At 38.4% G+C, this 27,592-nt stretch overlaps 2 protein-coding genes across 2 annotated transcripts in view; both read right to left on the bottom strand.

Annotated features, from left to right (window-relative positions):
* Positions 1 to 7: 7 nt before the first annotated feature.
* GFRAL (GDNF family receptor alpha like) lies at positions 8 to 16,365 on the bottom strand. The gene is made up of 7 exons (XM_042823772.1): positions 16,343 to 16,365; positions 13,079 to 13,213; positions 6,216 to 6,368; positions 4,485 to 4,913; positions 3,701 to 3,757; positions 2,724 to 3,051; positions 8 to 275 (listed from the first exon to the last, which is right to left on the bottom strand). The coding sequence occupies exons 1-7, from the start codon at positions 16,362 to 16,364 to the stop codon at positions 8 to 10; spliced, it is 1,392 nt and encodes a 463-aa protein (XP_042679706.1). The 5' UTR covers position 16,365.
* Positions 16,366 to 21,115: 4,750 nt separating this feature from the next.
* HCRTR2 (hypocretin receptor 2) overlaps positions 21,116 to 27,592 on the bottom strand; it is a 32,138-nt gene continuing 25,661 nt past the window's right edge. The window contains exons 5-8 of the mRNA XM_042826390.1: positions 26,222 to 26,442; positions 24,669 to 24,790; positions 23,367 to 23,567; positions 21,116 to 21,309 (exon numbers count right to left, since the gene is read on the bottom strand). Of these exons, the coding sequence (XP_042682324.1) occupies positions 21,116 to 21,309; positions 23,367 to 23,567; positions 24,669 to 24,790; positions 26,222 to 26,442 (738 nt within the window). The remainder of the gene's footprint in view (positions 21,310 to 23,366; positions 23,568 to 24,668; positions 24,791 to 26,221; positions 26,443 to 27,592) is intronic.

The raw sequence follows: 27,592 nt of genomic DNA, 5'->3' as shown, positions 1-27,592 counted from the left end.
ACATCTGTTACTCACGTAGCTGACTGAAGCAGGATGTGCTGTGAAGCATGTGATGGAAGAGCTTGCACAGCGACTGTTCTGCCGGTGGTGAATTCTGACAGGTGCACTCCACACGTAGCATTGTGCCCCAGTTGCTGATGTAGGCTGCTTTGCAATCAGCGTTTGCAGAACAGGGCATGTCGTCTTTAATTAAAGTTTCAAGACAAGCTTCATCGTCATAGCACTCTTTGGTCACATGTCTCCAACATTTGTCCCAAAAAGCTTTGTATTTTTTCCTGGCAGAAAAAAAAGAAGTGTACAGTGATGGTTTTGAAACTGTGATTTCACAAAAAGAAAGTTAAGGATGATCATAAAAAGAGAGTGTATTCTTGAAGTGCCATGTAAGCTTTAAAAAACAAAATATTCAGTAGGTGGCATAAATTCTGCTCTGATTTGACTGCACCTTGTTCGTTTCAGTGAAATTGCAAAATTGTAACTTGAAATTACACCATTACTCAAAAAGTTTTTTGAAACAATCAGCTGTACCCCAAACCAGCATCTGTGTAGTCTTTCCAAGGGTCCAGCAGAAATCATTGTGAATGCCAGCAGTCCCAGATCCTCAGGGACAGTAGGTGGAAGAATAAGACCACTCACCACCATGAAAACAGAAGAGGCACCTTTCTATGGGATGAGCTTGTTGGGCAGCATGATAAGAAAAATGAATGTTGAATTTAATTGAAATAAAATAATCGCCAACCAACTAACCAAAAATTCCAGATAGAATGCTAACAAAATACAAAATGACCAAGGATATGGAAAAGGAATTTCATTGCAGATACTTGCCCTTAAAAATTAATTGACAGTGAAGAGATGTTACGTGAGGAATTGTTTCTCAACTCTATGGACTTAAATTATTTTAGTTTATTTGCTCTTAGAGTAGAATAAAATTAATATTTAGTGCTTTTGGTATGACCAAAGAGAAGACTTACTAAAGATTAATTAAGTAATCTGTAGATACTGGCTGTAAACCAGTTTATCACTTATATTAAATCTTGGCAGACAAGAAAGGTAAAATGTTGTTATGTAGTGTACTGTAGTATCTTAAAATATTCTTTCATTAATCATAACATTAGGCTGTTAATTTACTACTGCTATTGTGTAATTGTTACAAGCAAGTCACGTAGAAAAATGTTCTTGGGCCTTATTGTAAATATTTTTATTACACCAGCAAAGGTTTCAAAGCAGATGCCACCTCTGTGCTAATGGAATTATTTTTGTTCACCTTCAGATTTATAGATATGGCTAGCTATAATTCACAAACTAATTTAGCTAATTATGTCCACTTATTGTCAGTGCCAGGAAACATTAATGCTCCCAAAATAATGGGTAATTCAGCAAGTCTCCATTATGGTATTGCATGTGTACACATGTACAGGCACAGACTTACATTCGTAGCCCAGTTCTTCCTGACATAAAAAAGGGCATTTCCCACTGACGTCAATCTGAGTAGCCTGCTCTGAACTGAAAGTGTCTCTTGGTCTCCTGCATTGTTTACTGAGAGTAAAATTATGCACAGCTTTGAGGGGAAATTGAGGTGTAATCCACAAGAGAACCAGTGACTACACTGAAAACCAATGTGAGCCAACTGGCCATCCCCAAAAGGTGTTGATTAAATAGAAGAGAAAGTATGGGCTAATCCTGTTGCATATTTTCTAAACTAAAATAAAATCTGAAAACTGTTCCTCTTCATGACTTTGATGGTCCGTGTATTGTTCCAGGGCAGCTTTTTTTTCATTTTTATTTGAGAATAAAAGAATAATATGAAAGTTTTACAAAGGGCCAAGTTAGTCAAACAGCAGTTGGATCTGAAGGATGAGATGCTAAGGTGGAAGAGGTAATTACTTTAACCAAACAAACTTCTCCCAGTCTGCTGCATAATTTGTGTAAACTGCTAGGGGGCAAAGGAGCAGACTGGCAGGTGTTATCTGAAGAAAGTGGTAATGAAAATACTATACAGAATAGTTTGTCCAGCCAAAATGGTGTTAAGAGTCATGAAACAGGCAGAAGAAAAGGCCACTGACGATCCAAGACCTGTCTGAAAATGAATGTTTGTGGTTTGCTTGTGGGATTACTTACTGAATTACCAGTTTCAATGCAGACATCTATGATAGATGTCCAAATGGAACCTGCTGCTTTGTAGTCTCTTTTCAGACTAGACTTCAATGAATTGCTGTCTGTGCCAAGGGATAGATAACCTAACTTTTTTGACTGGGTAATTGGGTAAATTATGCTAATCAAACCTATTAATGTGCCATATGTAGCCTAGTAAAATGTTCTCTGCCCACATCTGATTTTAAATACTCACTGCAGTTCTTACACACGATGATTTAAAGATCCCCTCTATTTGAGTTTGTGTGAAGAGGGTCTCTAGATGCCTATAGTTATCATGCAAGAGTAAGTCAAAGAGGAGAAAAGCACCTGGTGGGAAGGTGGTGTGTAAAAAATGTATTCTAAAACTGGTAACTAAGATGTAAAGATCAAAGATTAAAGGCGGTAATTCTCTGCTGTTTGTATCCATAAAGTATGACTTTTTGAAATGTCAAGCACAAGAGATGATATAGAATAGATACAGTGCTGAAAATCATTTTGTTATAGATGAGAAATACAAAAATTATTTGATCAAGTCACTATTCACAGGCACACAACTGGCCGAGATTAGGAAAAGTAATCATTCTTCTAGTTACCTGCACAATTCATCTTCCTCACACATGCGAATTACACTTAGACATGATGGGAGTGGAGCTGAAGTAATTGCACAGGGCTTCCCATGAAGAAGTTCTTTGGCACTGTGGCAGGATTCATCAGGCTGGACACAGTCACAAAATGTCATCATTTGGGCGACTTCAGAAGGCATGTTGTGATAGAAGAACCTCATGGCTGCTTGGCATTCTTCCATGTTGCACTTCTTATTTACTGAACAGACCTTAAGGTACAGGGACAACTGTTTGTTACATACTTCATCTTCAACACAGTCCATGTTCACATCCAAACAGGATCTGTTTGCTGTGTATGCTAAAAAGAATAATGATTTTTAAAATGAAACTACAAGAAAATCTTATGTGATGATTGGCAGTCAACCTGCCTGCATTATTCCCATTAAAAACAAGTTAGTCTTCCCAAAGCTCTTAGCCAGCTTTTCCAACACTGTCTTTTCTAAGCTCATTTTGTTGTCCTCATATTCTACCCTTGCACTGCTTGCCTCTCACATGCAATCCCCTTGTAACTTGTTGCCCTACCAGATAATTGAGTAAGAAGGAAGTGAGAAATGGCAAGATGGAAATTTCTTTGGAGTATCCCATAGCTTCCAAGAGCTACTACTGGATTCTTAAAAACACTGACATCTCCACTATGACATTTTAAAATCTAGTTCAGGTAATTGTAGGCTGTGCTATAAGCCTTCCAAAACTATATAGCTATTTCTAACTCCAAAAGGGCTATGGGATAAGTTTTGCCTCGATAAATATAACAGAAACAGGACTGTTACCTATCATTTTTGGATTCTCATCTATCCAGTTGTTTAACTAAAATATTCAGGGTTCTACTGACTCCTTGCTCTTCAGTAATCTGAATGAAAACTATTCATTTCAATCTGGAGATACAATGCACATTATGCGAGAACAGAGATAAAATGGGTTTCTAGGATCCAGAAATAAATTCATACCTTGCTTGGAGAGAGATGATAAACTCCATTGTAGCTTTGTTTCCATACTAATATTGTCTAAAACAGAAAGATATGGATATACATATATGAGCAGTGTTGATAAATCATGCCGCAGCTTAGTTTTCAGCTTTAAAGCATTGTGTTTTGCTGAAGTAGTGCTGGTAAAAATAAACAAGAATAAAATAGATCAGCTCAGTGATCAGTCAGGAATTGTCAGCTTTTAACAAACTCTAGCAGCACTGTGACATGTATTTATAGACTTTGGGGTGAAAGCACATTTTCACAATGGCTGTTGATACATAATTATACATTCATGTGAAATGAAGGAGAGTTTGTAGAGATGCTCAGCTCAGAATAAAATCAGGGTTATTGTGAATAAATAAGGCCAGTGGCCTTAACGCATTCATCTGTGTACACATTTTTTAAAACTCAGAGGGCTTGTTCAGTATGAAGTCAATGCAGGCAGAGAATTCTTATTTTCACTTTTGAAAAATGCAAAATGAAACTTTTGAAAAATGTAAAATGAAACTTTTTTCTTTTTTTTCAGCTATAGTGTAGTGCTAAAAGAGACTGATTAGGGTCAGGAGTAACCAAATTAACCAACTGAAGGAAAATAGTGTTTTCACTCAGGCTTTTGTTTTGCTTTCAGATTATTCATTTGCATTTAAATAAGCCTCTCAAAACTATCCTGTTTCCAATGGTAAACTGCAGTGGTTTAAGAATTTGTTTTTTCCACAGACGCACGCATGTATGAAAGGGTTCTGAGTTCTGGAATAGCACCAACCTATGTCAGTGTTCTGATTTTTATCATGATCATCACCATTATCATCATCTTCATCACCATTTTCACTAGCTACTGAATCTTGGTTCCCTTGAGAATACTGCAAACAAGGGTTGCTAAATATTCCCTTCCATATTTTAAGGCATCTCCTTTGTAGTGGCTCCGAGCACTTGCACTCTCCCAGCACTGTTTTCCTCAGTTCTTTCCATGCTGACAAACACTCCTGGCTGCCCATCCTACATTTTGCTGCCTCTGCCTGGCACGCTTGCTGGAAGCTCCTATACACAGAAGAGCAGTACAGATCCTCTTGACAGAATCTTTTCGCAGTGGTGCAATCCTTCTCTGATTCATCGGGATGTCTTTGGCTTTGGGGCTTTCTGTGCTGCCTAAAACTCAGCTCAGCATTTGATCTTGATGAACTTTCCATGCTCTCTGTGCAAACAGAAAAAAAAGACAGACATTGAATAGAAGTTGCAACGTCAGCTCACAACAAATTTCAGAAAAGTGGATGAAATGGTCCTAATTGTGACATGACTAGATTCTGCTATATGTATATATACATAATAGTTCCAGATATCTTTTTCATTCCTGGTATCTGTATAATGTATAGTCTAGTTCAGCAATTCAGTTGCCAAATGCCACTCACTGCAATTACAATATAAAGGGATTAATGTCAAATAATTGTAGCCATATACAGATTGGACATATGGTGGATTATCATTTTAATGAGGAGAGGAGAGGAGAGGAGAGGAGAGGAGAGGGGAAAGGGGAAGGGAGGGGAGGGGAAAGGGGAGGGGAGCCCTTCTCCCCCTCCCTCTCCAAAAAAATAAAAAATTAAAAAAAGATAATTCTTTTGCTAAAAGCAAAATCAAGTGGTCCAATGACATGAACAGCAGATTTTAGCCACTCACTCTTCATGTTTCAGGTCAGGATGTTATTTCCTCTGGAATAAAGATATATATCCTACTAGCCTGTGTGTGATAAACACTCATTGATGTCAGCAGGGAGTGATGGATCAGATGAATCAGAGCAGGGAATCAACCTCAGGGCTTGCTTTCCAGACTCTTGTTCTCTGGCTGATTTTACTGCTCTCATGTCAGATTTACTATCATTAAATTGGGTGAGGAGCTGCCAGTCTGACATGCACCAAGTATTTCTCAGTTACAGAAACGTATTTTCTAGTTCTCAGAACAGCATAAAATAAGTTAGAAGGAGCTGGGACCCTTGTTTACAATGGAATTCTAAAGAGGAAGCTTTCTATGTATTAAGAACTGCTTTATTGTACAGCTAATTGTGAAGGCAGTCACAGTGTTCCCCACACCAAGTAAATGCAATGAAGATGCAAAGTGACTCAACAGCACGATGGGGCAAGCCACTCACTCTCACTCCCATTCACAAGGGCTTGATGTGAGTAACACGGATCCAAGGCAATGAGGAGACCTCAGCACGCCCAGTGTTTTCACTCTTACTTCCCATTGCATGGAAGAAGGGTTTGCAAGACCGTTTGAATTCCTCACATGCCTTTTACTAATTTTATTTATTTTAAAGCATTGCTTTCATGTGCATGCTAGAATGTTAATATCATAGAAAAGACAAAGCGCAACTAAATTGAGGGGGGTAAATTACAAGGTTTGAGAAATGCACAAATAAACTTGAATCTAGTTAAAATGAGGGTTGCAGAGTTATATTTTAATTTTACTTCTTCACAACTAAAACTTCCCGTTTAACTACTACCTTTGTCACCACTGCATCGATTCCCGAGTATAGCTGTGATGCTGCAGGGACCATCTGTAGTGCAGACACAGTTTTTAAAGTCTGGATATTTGTCAGCCAGAGCCCAGATGATTCTATTACAGCCAATAGCATCTTCTGCCTTGCATCTATTACCTGGAACTCACAGTTAAAATTATAATGCTGTTAATGCTTACGAACGCTTAAGGGATATGGTTACACAAAACAATTCAATTGAAGCACAGAAATAATATGTTTTGCCACAAGAAGATGCCTCGAACCTCATTTTCTTTGAAAACCTGACATAATTTACAAATTTTAAATAATATTCAGAAATGTAATAAAGATGTAGGCACAATATTTCCTTCTTGTATTCGGCCTGACCTGCTGCCAGAATGTCTGTTTCTGCTCTCTCTTCCAAGGTACATGAAATGTTAAAATGATTACTTTTGACAGGAATTGAACAGAATTAGTGCACTTTTGGCTTAAAGAGTTCATTTAAGGGACCATGTTCACAGTGAGGTAAGCCAGCACACATCACTGTGCTGGAGGTTGGTGGTGGAAATACCCGCAGGGGAGGGGAGTAGAGGAGGAACATAGCTGGGATCAGAGGCCACTCAGCAGCATGAGACAAAAAAAATCAGTTAGCCCTCCACTTTATGGTCTAAATGGTTTTACGAGTGCGTCCATTTTTGCTTGAGAAAGTTTCAAGTTGGTTAAGAAAGTTATACAGGAAACAATTTATTACCATTTTTAAAAAGCTTTATAATGTGAAAGCCATGTTCTGCCTTGTGAAAGTAGGCACGCAGCTCCTTAGACCAGCACATTCCCTTCTCTTTGCTGCATGAGTTATCTCGCCATAATAGGGTAAGGCATACATATATGGGGCTCACAAGATTCAGACTGGTCATGGAGCAGCATGAAGATCTGTTTTAACCTACAAACTGCCTACGGCTCCTGTCTGTGCCCTGTTAGCAGTGGTGCCTGCCTTGCTGCTTTTCAGGCGAGCGGTGCCTTCTGTCACCACTGCTGCTGACAACTATAATGTGATTACAGTTTTAATGTCATTTACAGGTTGCTGACATGAATGGCAGCGGAAAGCAGCTGAGATGAAGACCTGCAAGAGGAAGGAGTGCCTGAAGGAATGAGAATTAACTGCACAATAGCGTACACATCCGTTTTACCAATCCTGAATCCTTTTTCAAATGGTGCCTGCACTGTACTTTCTCCGTTTCCATCACTGACTAAGGAGGGTTTGTGGATCCATGAAGATGTGCACTGCTCCAGGGGTATGTTGTATTCTATCGCAGATTACAGCTCCCATCCTCTACTTCCACTTCATCTCTTGTCTCAGTAAAGTCATGGTGCCTTGGCTTACCTTGATATCTCCATCCCATCTCAACTTGCCTTCTGCACTTTCAGCAGCAGTGTAACCCCCATCCCTGGAGGCTTTCAAGGCCAGGTTGGATGGGCCTTGGGCAGCCTGATATAGTGAGTAGCAACTCTGTCCATGGCAGGTGGTTGGAAATGGATAGGCTTTAAGGTCCCTTCCAACTCAAACCAGTCTCTGAGTATGATTCCGTGATTCCATGATCTATGATTTTATGATGTAGAGAAAGACATGGCCTTTAGCTCTCATATTTCTTTCTCTTCTTAGTAGCCAAGGAACTCAGGAAGTCTAATAGGAGCTATGAAGGTCACTTTCTGACAGTAAAGACAGGGAGGAAAGTACATGGTGACATGGGGACTATGGAGATCCACTTGAGGCAGGTGGGAGGATATTCTACTTTGTGAACTGAGAAAGGGAAAATAAAAGAATTTCAGGATACAACTTCAGGAGGACAAATTTCAGTTGTAGATAAACAACAGCAAAGATCAGCTTGTGTAAGAAATGGTTAATTTACAAAATTTTGACTGTTTTCCTGATGGGCTTACAGATACTTCCAGGATGGAGTTGGGAAGAGATAAGAAGAAAGGAAACTCAAATCCCAATATATTTCATGCAGGCTTCCCAGCCTCACTTGGCTCATTCAAGTTGATGGCACCAGCCACACTTCCATCATTGTGTCCTACAAACACACTGCTGAATTAGAGCAGCAGTGGGTAGGATGTAGGTTATGGGGTTATGAACTTACAAAGAGCATCAACAGAATCAGGAAGCATATCAGATTTACCCCTTGCCTGGCCTCTTGAAAGCTGTGTAGAAAGAACCTATTATCAGCACTGGTCTGTTTGTACTCTCTGTTGATTCAGCTGTGATGAACAGCAGAAAATATTTTATTGCTGGTTTTCAATTATTTCGCTTTATCATTCATTAGTTCTAGGTAATAAATTTCAGCTTATACAAATACTACCAAGGCATTTACAAAAAAAAAATTCTCTGACCTAATGCTTGGCAATCATTCTTCATTATCTGATTGATTTATATGTACATAATTTATGTACATGTGAGCACAGATAGAAGTGTGACAGAAAAGAAGCTTACAGTTCCAGGGTGATAATCTTTCTACTTGCACAGTCAGCTCTTCAGTCATCTCAGTGGTAATTGCATCAGAAGGAAAGCATGGGGTTTTTCCCCTCTAGCACTGGTGAACCACATCTCAAGTACTGTGTCCCCCATACTGGATTCCTGAATATAAGAGGGACATGGGCATACTCAAGTGTGTCCTGCAAAGTTCCACGAATGATGAAGGGATTGGAGCCTCACCAAGAGAGTCTGAGAGAGATGGGATTGTTTAGCTGGGAGGACATAAAGCTCAGGGGCATACTGATTACACACATATTCATGCATATAAATACCTGACGAAAGGAAGATGAATCAGTCAGGCCCAATCAAGTGACAGAACAAAAGGCACAAACAGAAATGCAATAAATTCCACTTAAAGATCAGGAAAAAACTTTTTTTTACTATGGGGGTGGTGAAACAGAAGAAGAGGTTGCCCAGGAAGATTGCAAAGGTCCACATTTGGAGATATTAAAAATCCAACTGGTCACACTCCTGGAAGACAACTTATAATCAACACTACTTGACCAAGGGTCTTGCTCTAGATCTGCAGAGAACCTTTCCAGTCTCAGTGATTGTTATTCTAAGTAAACTCAGTAAAAAAGTATGCTCAGTGAAATAAAAAAAAAGAAAAAAAAAAAAAAAAAAAAAAAAAAACACAACAAAACCAAACCTTAAAAATCTTCATTCTGCAATGGTGAAACATTTTTGATATTTTCAAAGCAAAAATTTTGGATTCAAAATTTTCAGAATGAAAAGCGAATATTTTAATCTTTTCCATCTCATGGACATTTTGATCCCCCTTTTTTTTTCACAATATCAGGACATAGAAAAGAAATTAGAAGAAGGGTTTGTCTCAGAAGACTATAAGTTGAGATTCTGAAAAATCTTTTGGAGTAGAGAAGCAGTGATGGGCAGTGCGACTGAGAAAGGAGTCACTTAGGCTGAGTGTTCCCAGTCCTGCTCTGGAGAATAATAAATGAAGGTCATGGTAATGCATGTATTTAACTTGGAGGTTGTCTCCTGAGTGACTGAACTGCTGAACTTGTAATACAGAACAGGAGCATGATTATCATTTGTAGTTAGGTTTTCATAAAGAAAAAGCAATATTTACCCCGTTGCCTATTGTCTCCAACTGACATCTTTGTGCTCAACACTGAAGGGACTCTTTCCATTCACACAGCTCACCCTTTAAGTTTTTTCTCTTGCACAGGTGGAGTTCTCTTGACAGGTAGTACAGTGTTCTCAGCAGTAATGCTGTTAAGTTTTTCTGTTGCTGTTGCAGTGGGCTCTCTTTGAGGTACCATCAGTGTCTGACTTTGGGTTCATACCCTCTGAGGTCATGGCACATACTAAACACATTTAGAATAATTTGTCCTAGACATAATTTGCGTGTTCTGCAACACCAAAGAGTTCTTGCCAAAAGCTATTATCATAAGGAAATCTACAAACGCAAAACCAAACAAGCAATCATGGGAAGAATTTAATTTTAGAAGGGTTCTCTGGCACAGTTATATGCCATTAATATCAGTGAATAAATACACAGGAGAATAAATGAGGGAAATAGCATAACATGGGAACGTGCAACAAATCTAAGGGGGATTCCAGAGAACTGATCATGCTGGTTCACCTCACCTGGCTGTGGTGAAAGCTACAGCGCAAATCCTGACCTTTATGTCAAGTAGCCTTGGTGCTAATGCCTTTGTGAATGATGTGAAAGATGCAAATTCATCTTCTAATTTGAGGAAGAAGTTTGGGTCTAGACAGTTCATCTTTAGCTCACTGTCTTGATCCTGAAAGTACAGCATATTCCAATACTTTTCTTCAAATACCAATTTTTGAAACTCATAAAATATTTAAAAACTCAACAGAGCACAAGCTGAAACCCAGCTCCTCTGGGGACTCTTGCAGCCATTAGGATATCATGTATTTTTCATTTACTCTCTCTGTTCTTAAAAGTACTTGGCCATTCTGTACGAAGCAGATTTGTATCTGGAACAGGACACACTAAGAAGGAACTCACAGATGACTTCCTGCCCTAATTATTTTAAATACTGCCTGTGACATGGGACACCTGAGTGCAAATCTCTGCAACAAATCAGACAGCAGGAGCATTCAAGTAGCTTACACTGCAGGTGTGAAGTCAGTGTCTTCTTCTGCCTGGTGTGCCACACAGACCAAACATGAGGCTGGCCTATGAAGTTGCAACAAACAGAGGGACATTCATTTCATGAACTCTGCTTCATTTGAAGCTCTTAATGAATCATGGCATCAGGAGATGGCTGATTTTGTTCAGGATGTGTCCATACAAGGCGAAGGAGCATTCCCATGGTGATTCAAATACTTTGGTAATTCCCAGAAATCGAGAACCTACTTTATAGAATTAAGTTACTAGAAATGGCAGTTAAATATCTAAATCCTTTTGGCTGAATTTATGAATAAGACCAAGGCACAGGCTAGGCTAATGGCAAGTGTCTGTGCCTGGACTGCTGCATTTTAGTATCGTACCTGTAATGGATTGAGTCAGCTACGTGGTGAGGATAGCATGGACAACATAGCATAAAGGCAACAAAGCTGTGAGGTCTTGAACATAAGTCTTACAGGGAGCAGCTGAGAGAACTAGCACAGGGGAGACCTTATAGCTCTTCACAGATATCTGAAAGGAGGCTGTGGCAAGGTGGGAGTCAGCCTCTTCTCCCACATAAACAGAGATAGGAGGAGACGGAATGGCTTCAAGTTGTGCCAGGGGAGATTCAGGTTGGATGTTAAGAAAAATTTCTTCTCACTGGAATGGGCTGCCCAAGCAGTGGCTATGTCACTATCCCTGGAGGTGCTCATTTAGGAGGAAGTTTTTGACGCAGAGAGTGGTGACACAGTGGAACAGGTTGCCCAAGGAGGCTGTGGATGCCCCATCCCTGGAGGCTTTCAAAACCAGGCTGGATGTGGCTCTGGGCAGCCTGGTCTGGTGGTTGGCGACCCTGCACACAGCAGGAGGTTGAAACCAGATGATCATTGTGGTCCATTTCAACCCAGGCCATTCTATGATTCTCCGATTCATTCTATGAATCCATGAAACTAAGGGATGTGGTTTAGTCAGGAAATATTGGTGATAAGGGAATGATTGGGCTAGATAATCTTTTCTAACCTTGGTGGTTCTATGATTCTATGATCTAGAATCACTCCTGAGAGGCATTTTTTTTACAGTCAGCACTAAATTTATCTGTATGGGTCCATGCTGTCCCATAACACTTGAATTCAGAGTGCTGTCCCATAACGCTTGAATTCAGGGCCAGAAAACAGCCCCTGCACCATTTTATTTTTGTGTACAGATGTAGTTTTTGGTGAATCAAGGCTCTTGACGTTTATCAGCACACAGAAGAAACATTACTAGGTCATCTTAATGACACTGCCATGCTGTTTTGCCACTGTTTTTCTCCCTTCTGTATTCACATCATCTCGTAAGTGAATACTTAATAGTTAATGATGAGCTCTTTAAACCTTTACATAAAAATTTAGATTACGAAAAAGGGAGAGGTGGTGACTGATACCTAAGTACTTCTACATGGTTTGTTCAAGAAGATAATAGGTCTATGGAGAAAGCAACATCTTCTACAACTGAGATTAAGATGAGCTTTAGATCAGACATATACCTGGTTTTCTCCCACTTACAACATAATTATATTTCACTAGGAAGTGATGGAAATGATGCACCAAACACTGGAATTGCAGTAAAGAGAGAGAGACTGATTTTTTGCTTTCTTTTATGTAAGAATCTGTTCAACAATTCAAGGAGGATTAGTCATATCCATAACCTGCAATTTAGTGTACCATCACTCCCTGGAAGTGAATCACTCAGACATATGGGTACTATTCACTGAAAAAAGACAATATATCTTCCTACATAACAACTTTCTTTGAGGAATGCTTTATTTAATTTGCTTCTTACTATAATACAGTATTAAAAATTAGCAGACTACTCCATTGTTTTGGCTACGGTATGAAATCAACTTTGAATTACAGAGAAAAAGGCTGAAATCTTATTCTAGTTACATGCTGGAAAATGTTTATCATAATCCTACAGGAGAATAATTTCCTCTGAATTCAGATTTGCTGAGTTGGCTCGGACTCTGACATTGCTTATATTTTGGAAATTACATTTACCATCTTATGTAAGGGACATCATCACTGTTAGTAGCAATAGATAGTATCGGCTACCGTCAAGGATTTCAGACATCAACTGTCAGCTGATGCCATTTGCTCTTTGGAATCTCACTGATTTCAGTCTTTCACCACAGCAATATTATGGCTCACTACAGAAGTGCAACAACTCAGTCATTCAAAAATGACAAACATAAAGAATTACCTGAAATATTGCAGACATCCTCAACAATAGTCCAGATGCTCTCACACCCATTTGCAACATTCATACATTGTTTACTGAAGTGCGGGCAATCAGTAGTCTGGGCAGTAGATACACTTGGGAAGTACATGAGCAGCACTGTAAAACAGAATATAATGACTATTCAACACAAGTATTGTCTTTTCTCATTAGCATTTAGATTATAACAATACAATTTACTGTATTTTATCTATAAAGTGATCTAGTAATTTACTTTTTATTAGAACAAAGGTTTTCCTCAGTTTTACAGCTGAAAACTCCAAAATTTTCAAACTTGCAGTGTGGTTTCTTTCATATTGCTTTTATCCCAGTATTATGACATTAGCTATAGCTATGTATGACATCTGTGTACAGATATATAGAAATGACCGGAGTTCTGAGAGCCACAATAAAGTGCAGAAAGGAAGACTGAGTATGACATTCAGAGAATGTATCACTTTATTTGACTGCAATTTAATGAAACTGCAGGGTACATAGGAATTCCTATGAATAGAAGATACAAAAGAGATCTGACAGCTCTACAAGTGTTAGATAATAGACTTTTATTCAATCTCTTTGATTTTATTTTGCAAATCATCATCATGAAAGCAATCCCCACATTTTTTATCTATTTCCCTGAGTGCACTGAACCTAAAGGCAGTGTTCATTGCATTAGAAAGTTCGAAAACTTATGAAAGACTGATAGAAAGTTTTCAAGGTAAAGAATTTTAAATCAGCACCATCTCTGGCTTATCTGTAGAAAATAAGATTGCTTTGCTCCGAGAAGACAAACCAGATGGGGGTTAGTTCTTTCATCAACATTTCCATGGTAACACAACCTCTAATTTGTAACCATGTATATTTGATGTAAAATTAAGTTTCAGACACTTATTTAAGGTTTTATCAAACTAGCTGCTGAACATTTTCTGGGATTTTGCTTTGGTTATTGGGCAACGCCATTTTTTATGACATTCAGTCAAATTCATGCGGAATTTGAGGAGTTTCCATCTCTCTTCAAATCCTTAAATATGAACTGTAGGAGAGATAAACTATTCTCTTTGTGTTTGTCAGGCCATTATTCAGATAAATTAAGTGTTTCAAATGATGCATTTGAGAAACAAAAAACCAAATATAGCTCTTAATAATCTCAAAGAGCTCCTACTACTTAGAAGTGATGCTATTCCTTCTGTAAATGATGTTTAGCTTGATATAATGATAGGGATCACTTCATGGAGACACACTGATAAGGATGCTGTAACACTTAATACTTTATATCTAACAGGTGCAATAGCATTTAGTGTGCTGCAGAGACGCAGAAGAGGCCACATGTGCTCATCATAAGAGAGTGAAGTTGGTGCTTATCCTTTCCCACTTGTCCATAATCCTCCCATTTCTCAGATCTATGCTGAGCTGGTTGTGAGATCAATCATTTTAAGCCTGGAACAGTCATGCAGGCTGCTTCTCTTAATCAGCCTAGAAGACTGATAGAAGCAACTTCTGCAGTCAACACTGAAAAATGTCAAACTGGCTCACCCAAAGGAATAAGTTTTGGCTCATTATCACAAAATGCAATTCCTGGGGTTGTTTATAAATGATTATTTCTAAATGTGAAGTTACTCACTGTTTATTTAGATGACAGAAAATGCAGCTATATGGTATAATGCTGGACAGGTGAAAATGACTTGCATATATAAGGCAATGAAAAATTATGTACCCAGGAACTTTTAAAGAAAGGACGCTTTGCTGGGTGATCATCTAAATATGCTTTAGGTACTGATACAATGGGAAATATACATCTTCAGCTAGGATCTGCAGTACGACAGACTCTATTAAGAGTATTCCTGTTAAGAAAGCATTTCAGTACCTGTAGCTAAAAATGAATAGTTAAACTGGGGATTAATTAAAAAGCTCATTAGCAACTTTGTTAGGATTATTTCAGAGTGCATGTATTTTGAACCCAACTGGAGACTGTGCAAAATGGAAGAGATGTTTTTGTAAAATAATCTGTAGCCTAATTTGTGAGTGAGGCTAATTCAGTCCTAAAAAAAGGACTTCTCCAGATATAATGATACACTGCGATCTTTTATATCTTCAGCAGCACACAGAGGGCATGCAGTGTCAAGTAGACACAAAGCAGACTGGTCTGATTTTAGACTCCAATACACTTCAGTTTAAGCACAATTGCATGAACCGATAGCCATTACTTTAATCACTCTATTTATTTAGTGTTTGGAGTACTCAAAACTGGTTTGCTATTAGGAAAGTTCAGGGCATCTAAAAGATATTTTGAGCTAAAACTTTTAGAGTGATATAGCTTGACACAAAGGCACTTAAATTTAGACTTCTACAGTAATCTCTTTTTGTACAAGTGTAAAGATGTGGTTGCTTTTTGTTTTTGTTTGTTTGTTTTGCTTTGATTTTTTTTTTTTGTTTTGTTTGTTTTGTTTTGTTTTGTTTTAAGAATTTGATGTCTAAAAAGGAAGGGGGAATATGTACATTGTAGCACCTTCATTATCTAGATTAGGCACAGGGGAATGACAGTCTTTCTTTCAAGACTGAAGAATGATTATCTGCTAGATAATAATGAACAGGAAACTAAGATTTCTCGAGCTGGGTCTTCTTAACCAGCAGCAAGAATAGATAGATAGCAAGCTCCAAAGGAGAAAAACAAACAGTAGTTGTTATCAGGAGTTGCAAATGTGAAAAAGGACAGCCTTATTCTAATAAAATCCCAGGCAGAACTCCCTATAGAATGTTTTTAACAGTGGACTAGAAGTTTAGAGTAACGAGAGGAGCAGCATGCATACAGAATGTACCGAGTGGGAAAAAGAGGACAGAAAAAATAAACAGAAAACTTGTCTCATACTCCTTTCTACCAATTCTTTTTCTAACAGCTTTGTTGATTTTCCTATTTTTATCCATACACCCTCACGGGGAAATGTCAATAATTACCCACATAGCACTGCCAGCACTGAACGCTATCCCATTAGCAAACAAGTGCCTGTTTATTTACAAAAAAACATCCCGTTTGCAGATCTCCTCACCAGCTCAACTTCTTATCAGTGCTGGCGGTGCTTCTCTGCCTTTACCTCTGACTCGTTAGCGGACCAGGCTGGAGAAGTCCAAGCCTCAAGGCCTGTATAACACACACCGGTACGAGCCCTCTCCAGGTGTACGCTCACACTAGCGTCTCGCCAGTGGAAGGGGCCTCCTGGCGGCGCCGCATCCCCCCGCCGCCCGCGCACTTACCGAAGCAGAGCAGCGCGGCCATGGCCGGCCGTCGGCGGTGCAGCTCCGCGCCGAGCAGCGGCAGGTGCCGTGCGGCGCCTCCCCTTCAGCACCCGGCGCGGGGACAGCGCCCGTCCGGCCCGGCCCGGCCCCCGAGGAAGGCGCAGGGCGGGACGCGGGGGAGCGGGGCCGGGGCCGCGGCAGCGGCGGGGGAGGCAGAGTTGAGAGCCCACCCGGGCAGACTTCGTGCCTTCTTCTTCCCACCTCCTTCGGGCGGGAGCAGCCCAAGCCTCTCCCTACGCCCAGAGCTTCCCTTGCTGCATTTGTTACACCCTTCTCATTTGTCTCCTTGCAGTAGCGGTTGAGCTGGACTGCCTGTAGGTGAGAGGTAGTTCTTAGGCGTTTATCATGCAATTTGGTATTTCTCCTGTGTTCGGCTAGTACTTGATTTCAGGAGGAACAAACAGAGCACGGCTTTCGCTGTTTCCTATAATCTCTTCTGAAACGCCTTTTCAAACATTCAGTTTTGTTTAACTGTTGCCGCATTTGACCATCTTCTGTAAGCACTTTTCAGTGCACTTCAGAAGTGATTTTGGTTATTTTCAACTCAGATGTGGGACTGAATCATGGTCTACTAAAGGGAAAGAGTTACTGTGGACCACATTGGACAGCAGATCAGAGGAACAAACAGTAAGTATATACAGACTAGGAATTTCGCTAAGATACATATTTAAAAAAACACAACCCCTTGCAATACAAATGTCAGAAACTGACTTGACTACTTAAAAGATAAACCAACTATGAATTTTATAATAGGTGATAAGTTGGATGAGTTTGCCTCTGTAGATAAATGAGAGCTAAAGCATGGTTTCACTTTTCCAGTTTAAATACACTTCTGCAAGGCATAAGCTAAGAGAAACATGTTTACATAAATGGGTAATTTTCTTCAATTCCTGAACAACTCTCAGGTAACTTGACAGTTCAGCAACAAAACATATGAGTGAAGTCATGAACCTAAAAACCCAGATCAAACAGAAGTATGAGTAGATAGTACAGACCACAAGATTGATAATGCTGTAAGGGTTCAGATGGAAGGCCCACCCAGCCATGTCCTCCTACTATACTAGATACTGTGGAGAGGTGTAAGACTACAGCCAGTTTAGGGTGGTCCTTCCTGGAATACTCAAATGATAACAATTTGCTGCTTGAAGAACTTCTTGAATTGGAGGACCATGCCACAGCCTTCTCGCCTGTAAACATGTCAAAAATTCCCATGATCTCAGGTAAAATTTTTGCATTCACACTCACAAGTAATATCACCTGACACAGGTATCACAAAATCACAGAATTGCAGGAGTTGGAAGAGACCTCAAGAGATCGCTTAGTCCAACCCCCCTGCTGAAGCAGGTTCCCTACAGGTCATACAAATAGGCCTCCAGACAAGCCTTGAATATCTACACAGAAGAAGAACCTGCAACCTTTTTGAGCAACCTATTCCTATGTTCACAATTTTAGGCCATTACTCCTTGTCCTAATGCTACACACCATTAAGGAGAACCTGGCCTCATCCATTTGTCTCCTACTTCCCTTCAGATATTAACATTAATCAGATCTCCTCTCAGTCTTCTCCTTCCCAGGCTGAATGAACCTGGGTTACTCAGGCTTTTCACATACGGGAGATGCTCCAGGCTCTCATCTTTGTGGTCCTCTGCTGGACTTCTTCTAGGAAATCCTGTCTTTTTTGAACCGGTGAGCTCAGAACTGGTTGCAGTAGTATAAATGTGGCCTCAGCAGGTCAGAGTAGACGGGAAGGGTCACCTCCACGCTATTTCTAATGCATTCCAAGGTACTATTGGCCTTCTTGGCCACAAGGGTACACTGCTGACTCATGGCCAACCTGTTGTCCATCGGGCCCCCCAGGTCTTTCTCTACAGAGCACATTTCCAGTAGGTTATCCCCTAATATGTATTGATGCATGCAGTTATTACTCCCCAGGTGCAAGACTCTACATTTGCTTTTGTTAAACCTCAGGTGTGTCTGCCAATCTTCCCAGCTTTGTAACATCAGCAAACTTGCTGAGGGTGGATTCTATCTCTTCATCCAGGTCACTGATGATGATGCTGAACAAGACTGGACCAAGCACTGACACCTGGGAATCACTGCTAGTTACATGCCTCCAAACAGACTCTGCTCTGCTGATCACTACTCTCTGAGCTCTATTGCTCAGACAGTTCTCAATCCACCTCACTATCCACTCATCTATCCCACATTTTCTAAGTCTCATAACAAAGACGTTGTGCGAGACAGTGTCAAATTCTTTGTTGAAGTCAGGGTACACAGCATCCACTGCTCTTCTCCTATCCAGCCAGTGATGACATCTTAAAAGGCTATCAGGTTGGTCAAGCATGAATTCCCCTTGGTGAATCTATGTTGACTACTCCTGATAATCTTCTTCTCTCAATTGCTTGGAGATGGCATGCAGGACAAGTTGTTCCATTACCTTTCCAGGGATGTAGGTGAGGCTCACTGGCCTAGTTTCCCGGATCCACCTTCTTTCCCTTTTTGAAGACTGGAGCGACATTGATTATCCTTCAGTCTACAGGCACCTCTCGCATTTGCCAAGACCTTTCAAAAATGAGACAGCAGTTCAGCAGTCACCTCTGCCAGTTCTCTCAGCACATGTGGGTACATCCCATGGAAGCCCATGGATTTGTTTGTGTTGATTTTGGATAGATACTCTCTGACCAGATCCTCCTCAACCACAGGAAAGGCTACCTTTAACTTTTTCTCTTACCTCTAGGGTCTGGGATTCCTGAGTGCTAGTCTTATTATTAGAGACTGAAGCAAAAGTGGCATTCAGAATCTCTGCTATTTCAGTGTCTCCTGTTACCAAGGCACCCAACTCATTTATTAGGGGAATCACATTTTCCCTAATCTTCCTTTTATTGTTGACATACTTAAAAAAAACCCTTTTTGCTGTTCTTTACCTCCTTTGCAAGGAATAATTCCAAGAGGACCTTAGTCTTCCTTCCTTGTTGCATCCCCACAGGCCCTGACAACATTCCTATATTCTTCCCAGTTTTACAAACTCTTTTTCCACGTTTCATGGATCCTCTTCAGTATGTTCCATTATCAGTGTAGGGTTTATCTTCAAAGAAAAATTCAGAAAAAGATATCTAAGTAGTTCTCAAACTGTATAAAATAAAATAAAATGAATAAAGAAATAACAATATCTGCCTCAAAAAATATTTCTTTCAGAAAACCCCACATTTTGGATGCACTTTTTTTTTTTTTTTTTTTTTAAAATTTTTTTTTTTTTCATCAAGATAATGAAGTATTTAACTGGGTAACCATATTTGATGTACTGGCAAGAATTAGTTAACACTGCACCCACCTTTACAATTTCAAACCTTAGATAAGTTTTGATTGTATCACTTGTGTTGGAAAGATATGCCTTTCACTCTGGCTAGAAAAAAAAAAGAATTTTGTCAGTGAATAAATTACATCTCATACTGTTCATACAAAAGAATATGAAGTTCTAATTATGAATAAAACAAGTTCTTAGTAGCGTCATATTATTTTGAGGATATTAGTGGAAGTCAGAAAAGAAAACAAAGAGGAGAAAAAAGAATTGTTTTTTTTTTTTCTTACAAAAGAAAAAATTAAGGCCAGATCCTCAATTTCCAGCATGTCAAAGGGTTGCAGGAGTCAAAAACTGCCAGTGGCCTTTACCCCGTGTACACTAAAGCTCCATTGATGTATCAGCTTAATTCACCAAGGAAAAATACTACAATATGTGATAGGAAGCCCCAGGCCAAAGAATTTCTCCCATAAATGAAAAGTAGATGAGTGAGTACTTCATCTGCTAGAGCAATGAAATATCTGCTCTAAAATTCCAGAGAGAAATACTTTATTTTAGTTGTTCAAAAATCAACATTTTCTTGGCACATGAAATTGTTAAATGTTTGTATCATTGTATCAGTGTTAAATGGCAGATGAGAGAGAAATTGTGAGAGCAAGCAAAATAATCAGTGTTTTCTATTTTAAGTGTCTTCGGAGATCTTCTGTAGCAGCACTTGCAGACATTATGGACTAAAAGGAATTACCAAAGTTAAAATGTCCAGTTCTTCAGAAGTGCTGATACTTGTTATTCCTAGTGGCCTGAGTAGGAATAGCACCTTTGAACATCATGCAAGTTTTGTTTAAGTAGTTACCTTTTAGGCACTCATCTGAAGAAAAAGAGACTGGCTATTTAGTGTAACTTTTGAAAATATGTGTGACTTTCAGCACTTTTAATTCATATCTCAGAAGCATGTCTGTGCTTAGAAAAGTAGTCTGGAATCTCCCAAAATCAATCTGAAATGAAACTTCCTTAATACAGAATTTACTATAAGTGAAACAGCAGAAAAAGAAGTGCAAAGTAATTCCAGAATACCACTAGTGCATAAATAAGTATTCCTTGTAAATAAGTCATTCATTAATAGAAACAGGATATAAATAAATGAGACTTCTTTCAAATACGTAGAGTTCTTTATATGGTACATTTTAGAACATTCCACAGCATCTAAAATATATAAAAATAAATATCTACAGTATTTACAAAGTATGATACAATCCACTCTTTAAAAAGACTTGTAAAGACATGTTGCTTAGCTCGTACTGAGGTAAGTAGGTTTCCATAAGACTGAGAAGAAGTAGAAGAGGCAGTCGTTTCGCAGGAATCCTTTTGTCCAGTTGTTCCAGTCTGTAACACAGCTAAAAACAAATGCCATTCTCAGCTGTTTTGAGCCAAAGTCATCCTTGCTGCAATTCCATTGAGGTAAATTTAGTTACACTAGGGACAAATTTATCCCATTCTGCATTCTCTGTGTTGCCAGTGCATCCTGCAGAAATTCTCACTGCTTCATCTAAATTTGAAGACACGTTCACCCCTGGTATGTGGAAATGCAGTTCCATTGATTTCAAAGGGCTGAATGTAGCTGTAATACCTGTAAGATAAGAATTTTAAGATAATTTACTGCTTGCAACAGGTAGTTGGCTGGCTCACCCTGCAACTGGTATTTTCTCTGAATGGTATAGAGGTGTTGATTTACTAACAAAATAATCTGCCAGAAAACATTTCAAATTTCACTGTAAATGTAAAAGACTTCTTGCCTGAAGCCTTAGGGGATTTTTGATGTATTAAACTTTTAAAAATTTAAATATGTTCAATTTATTAAACATGCATTATTTGGTAAATTGCCTTGTTGTTCCTTATCCATGTGACACTGAACAGTGGAGCACTACAGGTTCCTGTGTCAGTACAAAAGAATGATGACAAATAATAGACTAAAACATCACCTACAGTCCCATTGCCTTCTGGGTTTCGCTGCTGTGATCTTGCTTGCACCATACATATAGTAATGACAACACTAAAGGAGAAGGGCAAATCTGGCTAACCTGGTCACAATATGGAAAGTAGGCAGTAGTTAATGACCAACTATCTGCTGCCTATTTTGGAGAGAGCTGAAAAGCTTTTTAGGCACTGTTGACTATGTTTAAAGGTTGTCAGTACAGCTAGCAAAGCACTATTGTTCATTTAGACATATGAGGTTTACAGGTAGAGATGGGAAGTGTAACATGCTTCTGGACCAGCAACAGTATGCCTAAAAATCAGGAAAAATCTCAATAGGTAGTTTCTGATGCCCGTGTTTATATAACCTAATTGAGCCTAGATCTCTTTTGGTTGCTTAAACATCTAGAGCACTTATTTGTATGTACATATAGGTACTGAATAAAAATCCCATCCTACAATTCTAGAGGAAGAAAGTCCTCTCTTTAATATCATCATATAGAAGGAATTCATTTCTGGATTTGATTTCCAGCATTTTATTATAAAGTGCTTTAGGCATTGTGGAGTATGCTAATCAGCCTTTAGCTGATGCTCCAGCAAAGCATCCAGCAGAAACTTATTTCTGGGTAATTAACACTGACAGATTGAAATTGAACAAAGTGAGTCACCTGGTGAATCTTCTACAGTAGTGGAAGGCATACACCTTCAGATGTAATTAATTTTGTTCTTTTTAGATACCCGTATTAAGAATTGATTACCTGTCCTTGGACATACCAAGTTCTCTGTTATCAATATATAGCTAATATAGTCCTAGCCTAAGTAACTTCTAGACAAACAGTGCTCACATATCTTGGAGAGCAAGGATGAATTCCATCACTTGTAAAATCCCACTAGAATATAACATATAACATATATATATGTAATAAGAAATATAAAATCATAATTTAGATGTCATTTTCCACTTATTCACAAGATTAGAGAATTGCACAGTCATTTTAGTGTCTACATGAAACTAGCAAAGTTTGAACAAGTTCTGCCTTTTATTTTTAACTATGCTCATCAACCTGTATTGGAGAAAAATCAAGAGTGGCTTCTCCACTGATTCGGAATACATATAAAAACATATCCAATACAAAAAAGAACATAAAATGTGAGAAGTTCATGCCAATTTCTTATTTGATCAGCTCAACTCACATCAGAACTCTTGGTGAGCAGATCATTTGAAATAGCCAAAGACATTTGGGTATTTTAAACTACACTTTTTTGGCTAACACAGGTATCTGTTACAAAACGTCTTATAACTTCAGCTAGTTAGCTCTAAGTAAAATATATCTGTTTATAAACAGATTGCAACATCACAGAAAATTATTTTCACATCTTCAGCTATCTGTTCTGTGTTTACTTAGGAAATTAAAGGATGCAGAAATCCAAAGAAAATATTTAAACGAAATATTTTTACTCTATGCCTTCTCCAATTGCAGCTCAGACTTTGAAGGAGATTAAATGAAATTTTGATTCATAAATATATTATCAAGTTTGCAGCATACTCTGTAAAATATATTTTGTAACTTACTTTTCTTACTGTCAGTTCTTAATTGTGAACACTTTTTCTCATTATACTCAAAGACTGTTCTATGCACAATTAGATTTCACTAGCACAGCATCAAAAGACGTGGGAACAATGATACTGTCAGTGGGTAATTAGTGCATTACCATTTGCCGTAAGTGTGTTTATGTTGGTCAGTACAACATGTTCTGAATGTTTTGAAACATTGTCAAAATTGCTGATTTGGGTGGTCAGAGATTTTCGACTCTCTGTACTGGCACGACCTCTTGTGAGTCGTTCGTCATGGTGACTGTGAATACCAAAGACGCAACAAGAAAACGCTGCTTTAAATTCTTCTCTGAACTTCCCTGTCAAACAGAAGAAAAGAGTAATGACAAAAAATTGTACTGTAAACCATGTTTCAATCAACTTTATAGCTTAGAAAAAAAGGAGTTATCTAATGCAAAATTAATCCAGAACATTGACATGTTTTTCTATCACTACTGGAGCAGCAAACGACATTTTAAATGGTTTGGAGAAAGACAAAATACAATCTTCATAAGAATATATGTGAGGTATGGTATGAAGTCTAAATAATTATTTGCAAGACAGGATGGACAAAGTAGAACAACCTATGAAATTAAGGTACGGATAGTTTGTTGATTAACAACACATTAAAAAACAAAACAAAACAACTAATTGAGAAATAGTAGGCTTAAATGACTGCAGCATTACTTTACATGTGAAATGAGATTTCACACGTATTTCAATTTCAATAAATTTTTTAAAATGTATTCAACAGCCTATTAGTCTGCTTTCAGAGCTTGGGATAAATTGTTTAGATCATCCTCACACTAGACACCACATACACACACACACACACAAAAACCAACAAAGCAGGAAAATGTGTAGTGAGGATTACCAAGCTTTTTTCTCCCTGCTGTAAAACAACCAGTTTTGGTCATGATTCTGCAGCTCATAGCCAAGTAAGATGAATAACAAACTAAGACAAACATATACTAGTAAGTAAACAGCATCCTGACTGGTTCTTTAACCTTGAAACTAGTTGGCAGAGTCTGGCCCTGCAAGTATTATTAAACACTTGCAAACTCCAAGACCTGATAGCTGCATACAAAATGCCAACTTGGGACAGCCCTTGGGCTGTGCTAATCCTGACATTATCCAGTGATTTAGGAGAATGATAATTGTTTTAGACTGAAGTCATGCCGGTGACTTCTCCAACAAACTAATGGCATGGTCAGTTGAATTCAAGCACTTGGACTTGGGCGCTGACACTCTTTTGGTTAGTTATAGGTAGATAGTCTGAAGATAATGCTATTCATCAGGGAACAGGGTCTAGCTCTCACTGAAGGAGTGCAGCTGATGTTATACAGTCATTTTCTTATTTACTATGGCTCATTACATTTAAACTGTACATTAAATGTGAATTCTAGATAACTGCAACTTACCACTGAGGAAGTTATAAATAATAGGATTGGCTGCACTGTTTGCATATACAAGCCAGTGTGAGAATGTGAACCAGGCATACACGGTTTCTCTGTCATCAGCATGATTAAACATCCCAAAAACCCTAAGGAAAAAGAAAATCAAACCTGAAAGACGGCAAAATTAAAAATCATATAAGAAGGAGTAATTGCCCAATTCTAGCCTAATTTTCCCTTTGATGACTTATTTGCAGTATCACAGAAAAGAAGATTCTATGCTGCTGTTTGCTTGAGAGTATAAACTCCTGTCCCTATGGCTCAGCATCTATTCTTGATGGGTTTGCACAATATAAAGCATTAGCACTTCAGAAAAGTGCAGATACATGACTTTTCTGCTACGTAGCAACATCAGTAGGTGCTAGATAAGATGGGAAATGTTGTTTTTGACCAATTCATATAACTGGGGTTTCCAGCTCTGGGACCGTTATTCAACAGGATCTCTGTGGAATTAGAAAAGCATTGAGCTGGCCAAGAACTGAGCTATGCAGGCCACAATAGCAGCTTCTGTACTCCAGAAAAATTTGCCCTGATTCCTTACGCCCAATTTTTTCATTTTAAACATGCATCTACTTGCAGGCCTACTCTGCTAGTGTAGTGGAAGGAGACTGTAGTTCCTCTGTGGTTTAGATCAAATGGGCCCTGAGGTGAAAATACTTCTTTATTTCTGTATTGCCTACTAAGTGATCTGAGCATGAAAAGCGCTTAAATCAGACTTCAGAAATATGTCAGAATTCAGTGAGATGCATTGTAGCCTTCATATCCAACGTTGAAAATCAAATATTTCTCAAGCACCAACAAAACTATGTTTCTTTTCTAAGGATCCTTTATCTCTTGAAGACAGCTAATAGCTTCAAGATCAAACCTGCTATATGTCATTGTTTATCAGTATGTCAGTGGTCTCAAGAGATGTAACTGTATCAAAACTTGTCAAGCTCTGCACAAAAACAGAGTGTAAACAATTATATCTCAAATGAGAAGGAGAGAAAAGGGTAAAAAGTAAAAAAAACAAAAAAAGAAAAAAACAACAAAAGCAAAATCCAAAAAACAACAGCTTAATGGAAAAACTGAAGGATTATCCTAAAAATAGATTCAAAACTGGGTTTCAAAACAGTACTTGATGAAGCTTGGGTAAAAGTCCTTGGGGCTAAGCCATTACACTATTTTCTCCTGGCAGCTTTCAGCAGTTTTAGGGAAATGCACTTTCAGGGTTCATTTACAGCAAACAAGCTGTACTCCCATGTAAATGGCAAGTTTTAATGAGAAGATAAGATAGATCACTTTCATGAGGAAGAGATTACTAATAAGGCTTGTACAAACTGTCCAAGATTTTCAGTACTGTAGATAAGTTAGGTTCATTTTTTTCTTGCAAATATATGCTTATTTTCAATCTTTTTCTCATGAAATAAGTAGGCCTTGTCCTTCAAAAGTATCTGTCAGAATATTAAGATTCTCATAACAGAGGATTGATTTTAGACAGAAAACTTTACCAAGTGTTTACATTTTGGGATAAACTTTACCTTTTCAAGATATTGAGGATGCTAATTGGCAGATAGCAAAGTGCAAAAACCAGGAGGACAACCATTAGCATACGTGCTGTTTTCCTTCTTGCACGAATCTGTTTTATTTCAGCTGCCACAGCACTGATCTTTGACTTTGTTGACTGTCCCAGCCCTCGTTGCTGTGCTGTGGACTGCAGAGACTTCCATTTTTTCTGAACAACAGAAGAAGTTCCAGGGATCTAAAAAAGGACAGAATAAGGGGCATCCTTATCATTGGCACTTGAAAAACGAGCAATGTAAGTAGTTTTAACGAGAAAAATAGACATATTGACATGTCAAGATAAGCTTGTATGGAGAAGTATTCTATTTTATCATATTAATTTACACAGCTGGGAGAAACAAATCAGATTTTAGACAAAAGGAGTGCTGTTTGGCTGTTTGTCCAATATACCAACTTATGCAATAAAATTATCCTTAGTTACCACTTGATTTGCCTTGATATCTTCAGACTATCATACTTAACAACCCTACTTCTACACTTATTTTGCTATGAAGATCTATGTCAACTGTTATCTCATATGACTGTATTTTATTCTACTAATATATTGCCAATTTAGGCTATGAAACAGATTTCAGTGATAAAAAACAAGGATATAAAACCTACATTAGCCATTAAAATTTTAAACATGGCAATCTTGATGACAGTGAAGCAATTAAAGAGGTTATAGCTAAAATGTGGATCTTGTTGCAAGAGTCTTCAAAACTGGATATGTAGTAATGAAGAGTGTCAAGACATAGGAAGAGTTAAACTGATCATAGACAACACTCAAGGGGTAGATGTAGCACTGAACTATTAAAAAGTTATCTGTCTTTGCTTTTTGTCCTTGTGCAAGCCTTGTACAAGTGAAATAAAGCAATTTTGTTTTAGTTCTTCAAAATTACTTCCTGTGCGCAGCCACATGTGCAAGACTATGGACGGCAAGGATTTTCTCAGAGAAATTGATGCCATTTATGTTTTCAATATTACACATTGTAAAAACTTCTTGGGTAGAAGCATAATTCTATAATGAGTAATGCAATTGTCTACAGGATGATGAGTCCCACGAGTGTAAAATGGTTCTTGTTTAAAATTATCTGAAGAATTCACATCCTCTATTGTAGAATTTTAAAATTAGGTCTTATCCACAGAAACTAACCAGAAGGGAATGAAATTTTAAATACATTTTTCAGGAGAAAAAGCAAAAAACAACAAACAAACAAACAAACAAACAAAAACAACAAAGAAACCAAGTCAAAATGGAAACAATTATTCTAAACTAAAAAATGCACAATCAGAATTGTTCTAGAATAGCTATTATGTATTTTTCCATGAATAGCTAGGGGAAGGGG

This window comes from Centrocercus urophasianus, unplaced genomic scaffold (genome assembly GCF_019232065.1).
Source record: "Centrocercus urophasianus isolate 14NV4802_14NV808 unplaced genomic scaffold, USGS_Curo_1.0 seq_10, whole genome shotgun sequence".
In the NCBI taxonomy this organism is placed as follows: Eukaryota; Metazoa; Chordata; class Aves; order Galliformes; family Phasianidae; genus Centrocercus; species Centrocercus urophasianus.
This window is presented reverse-complemented; position numbering and strand designations above follow the sequence as displayed.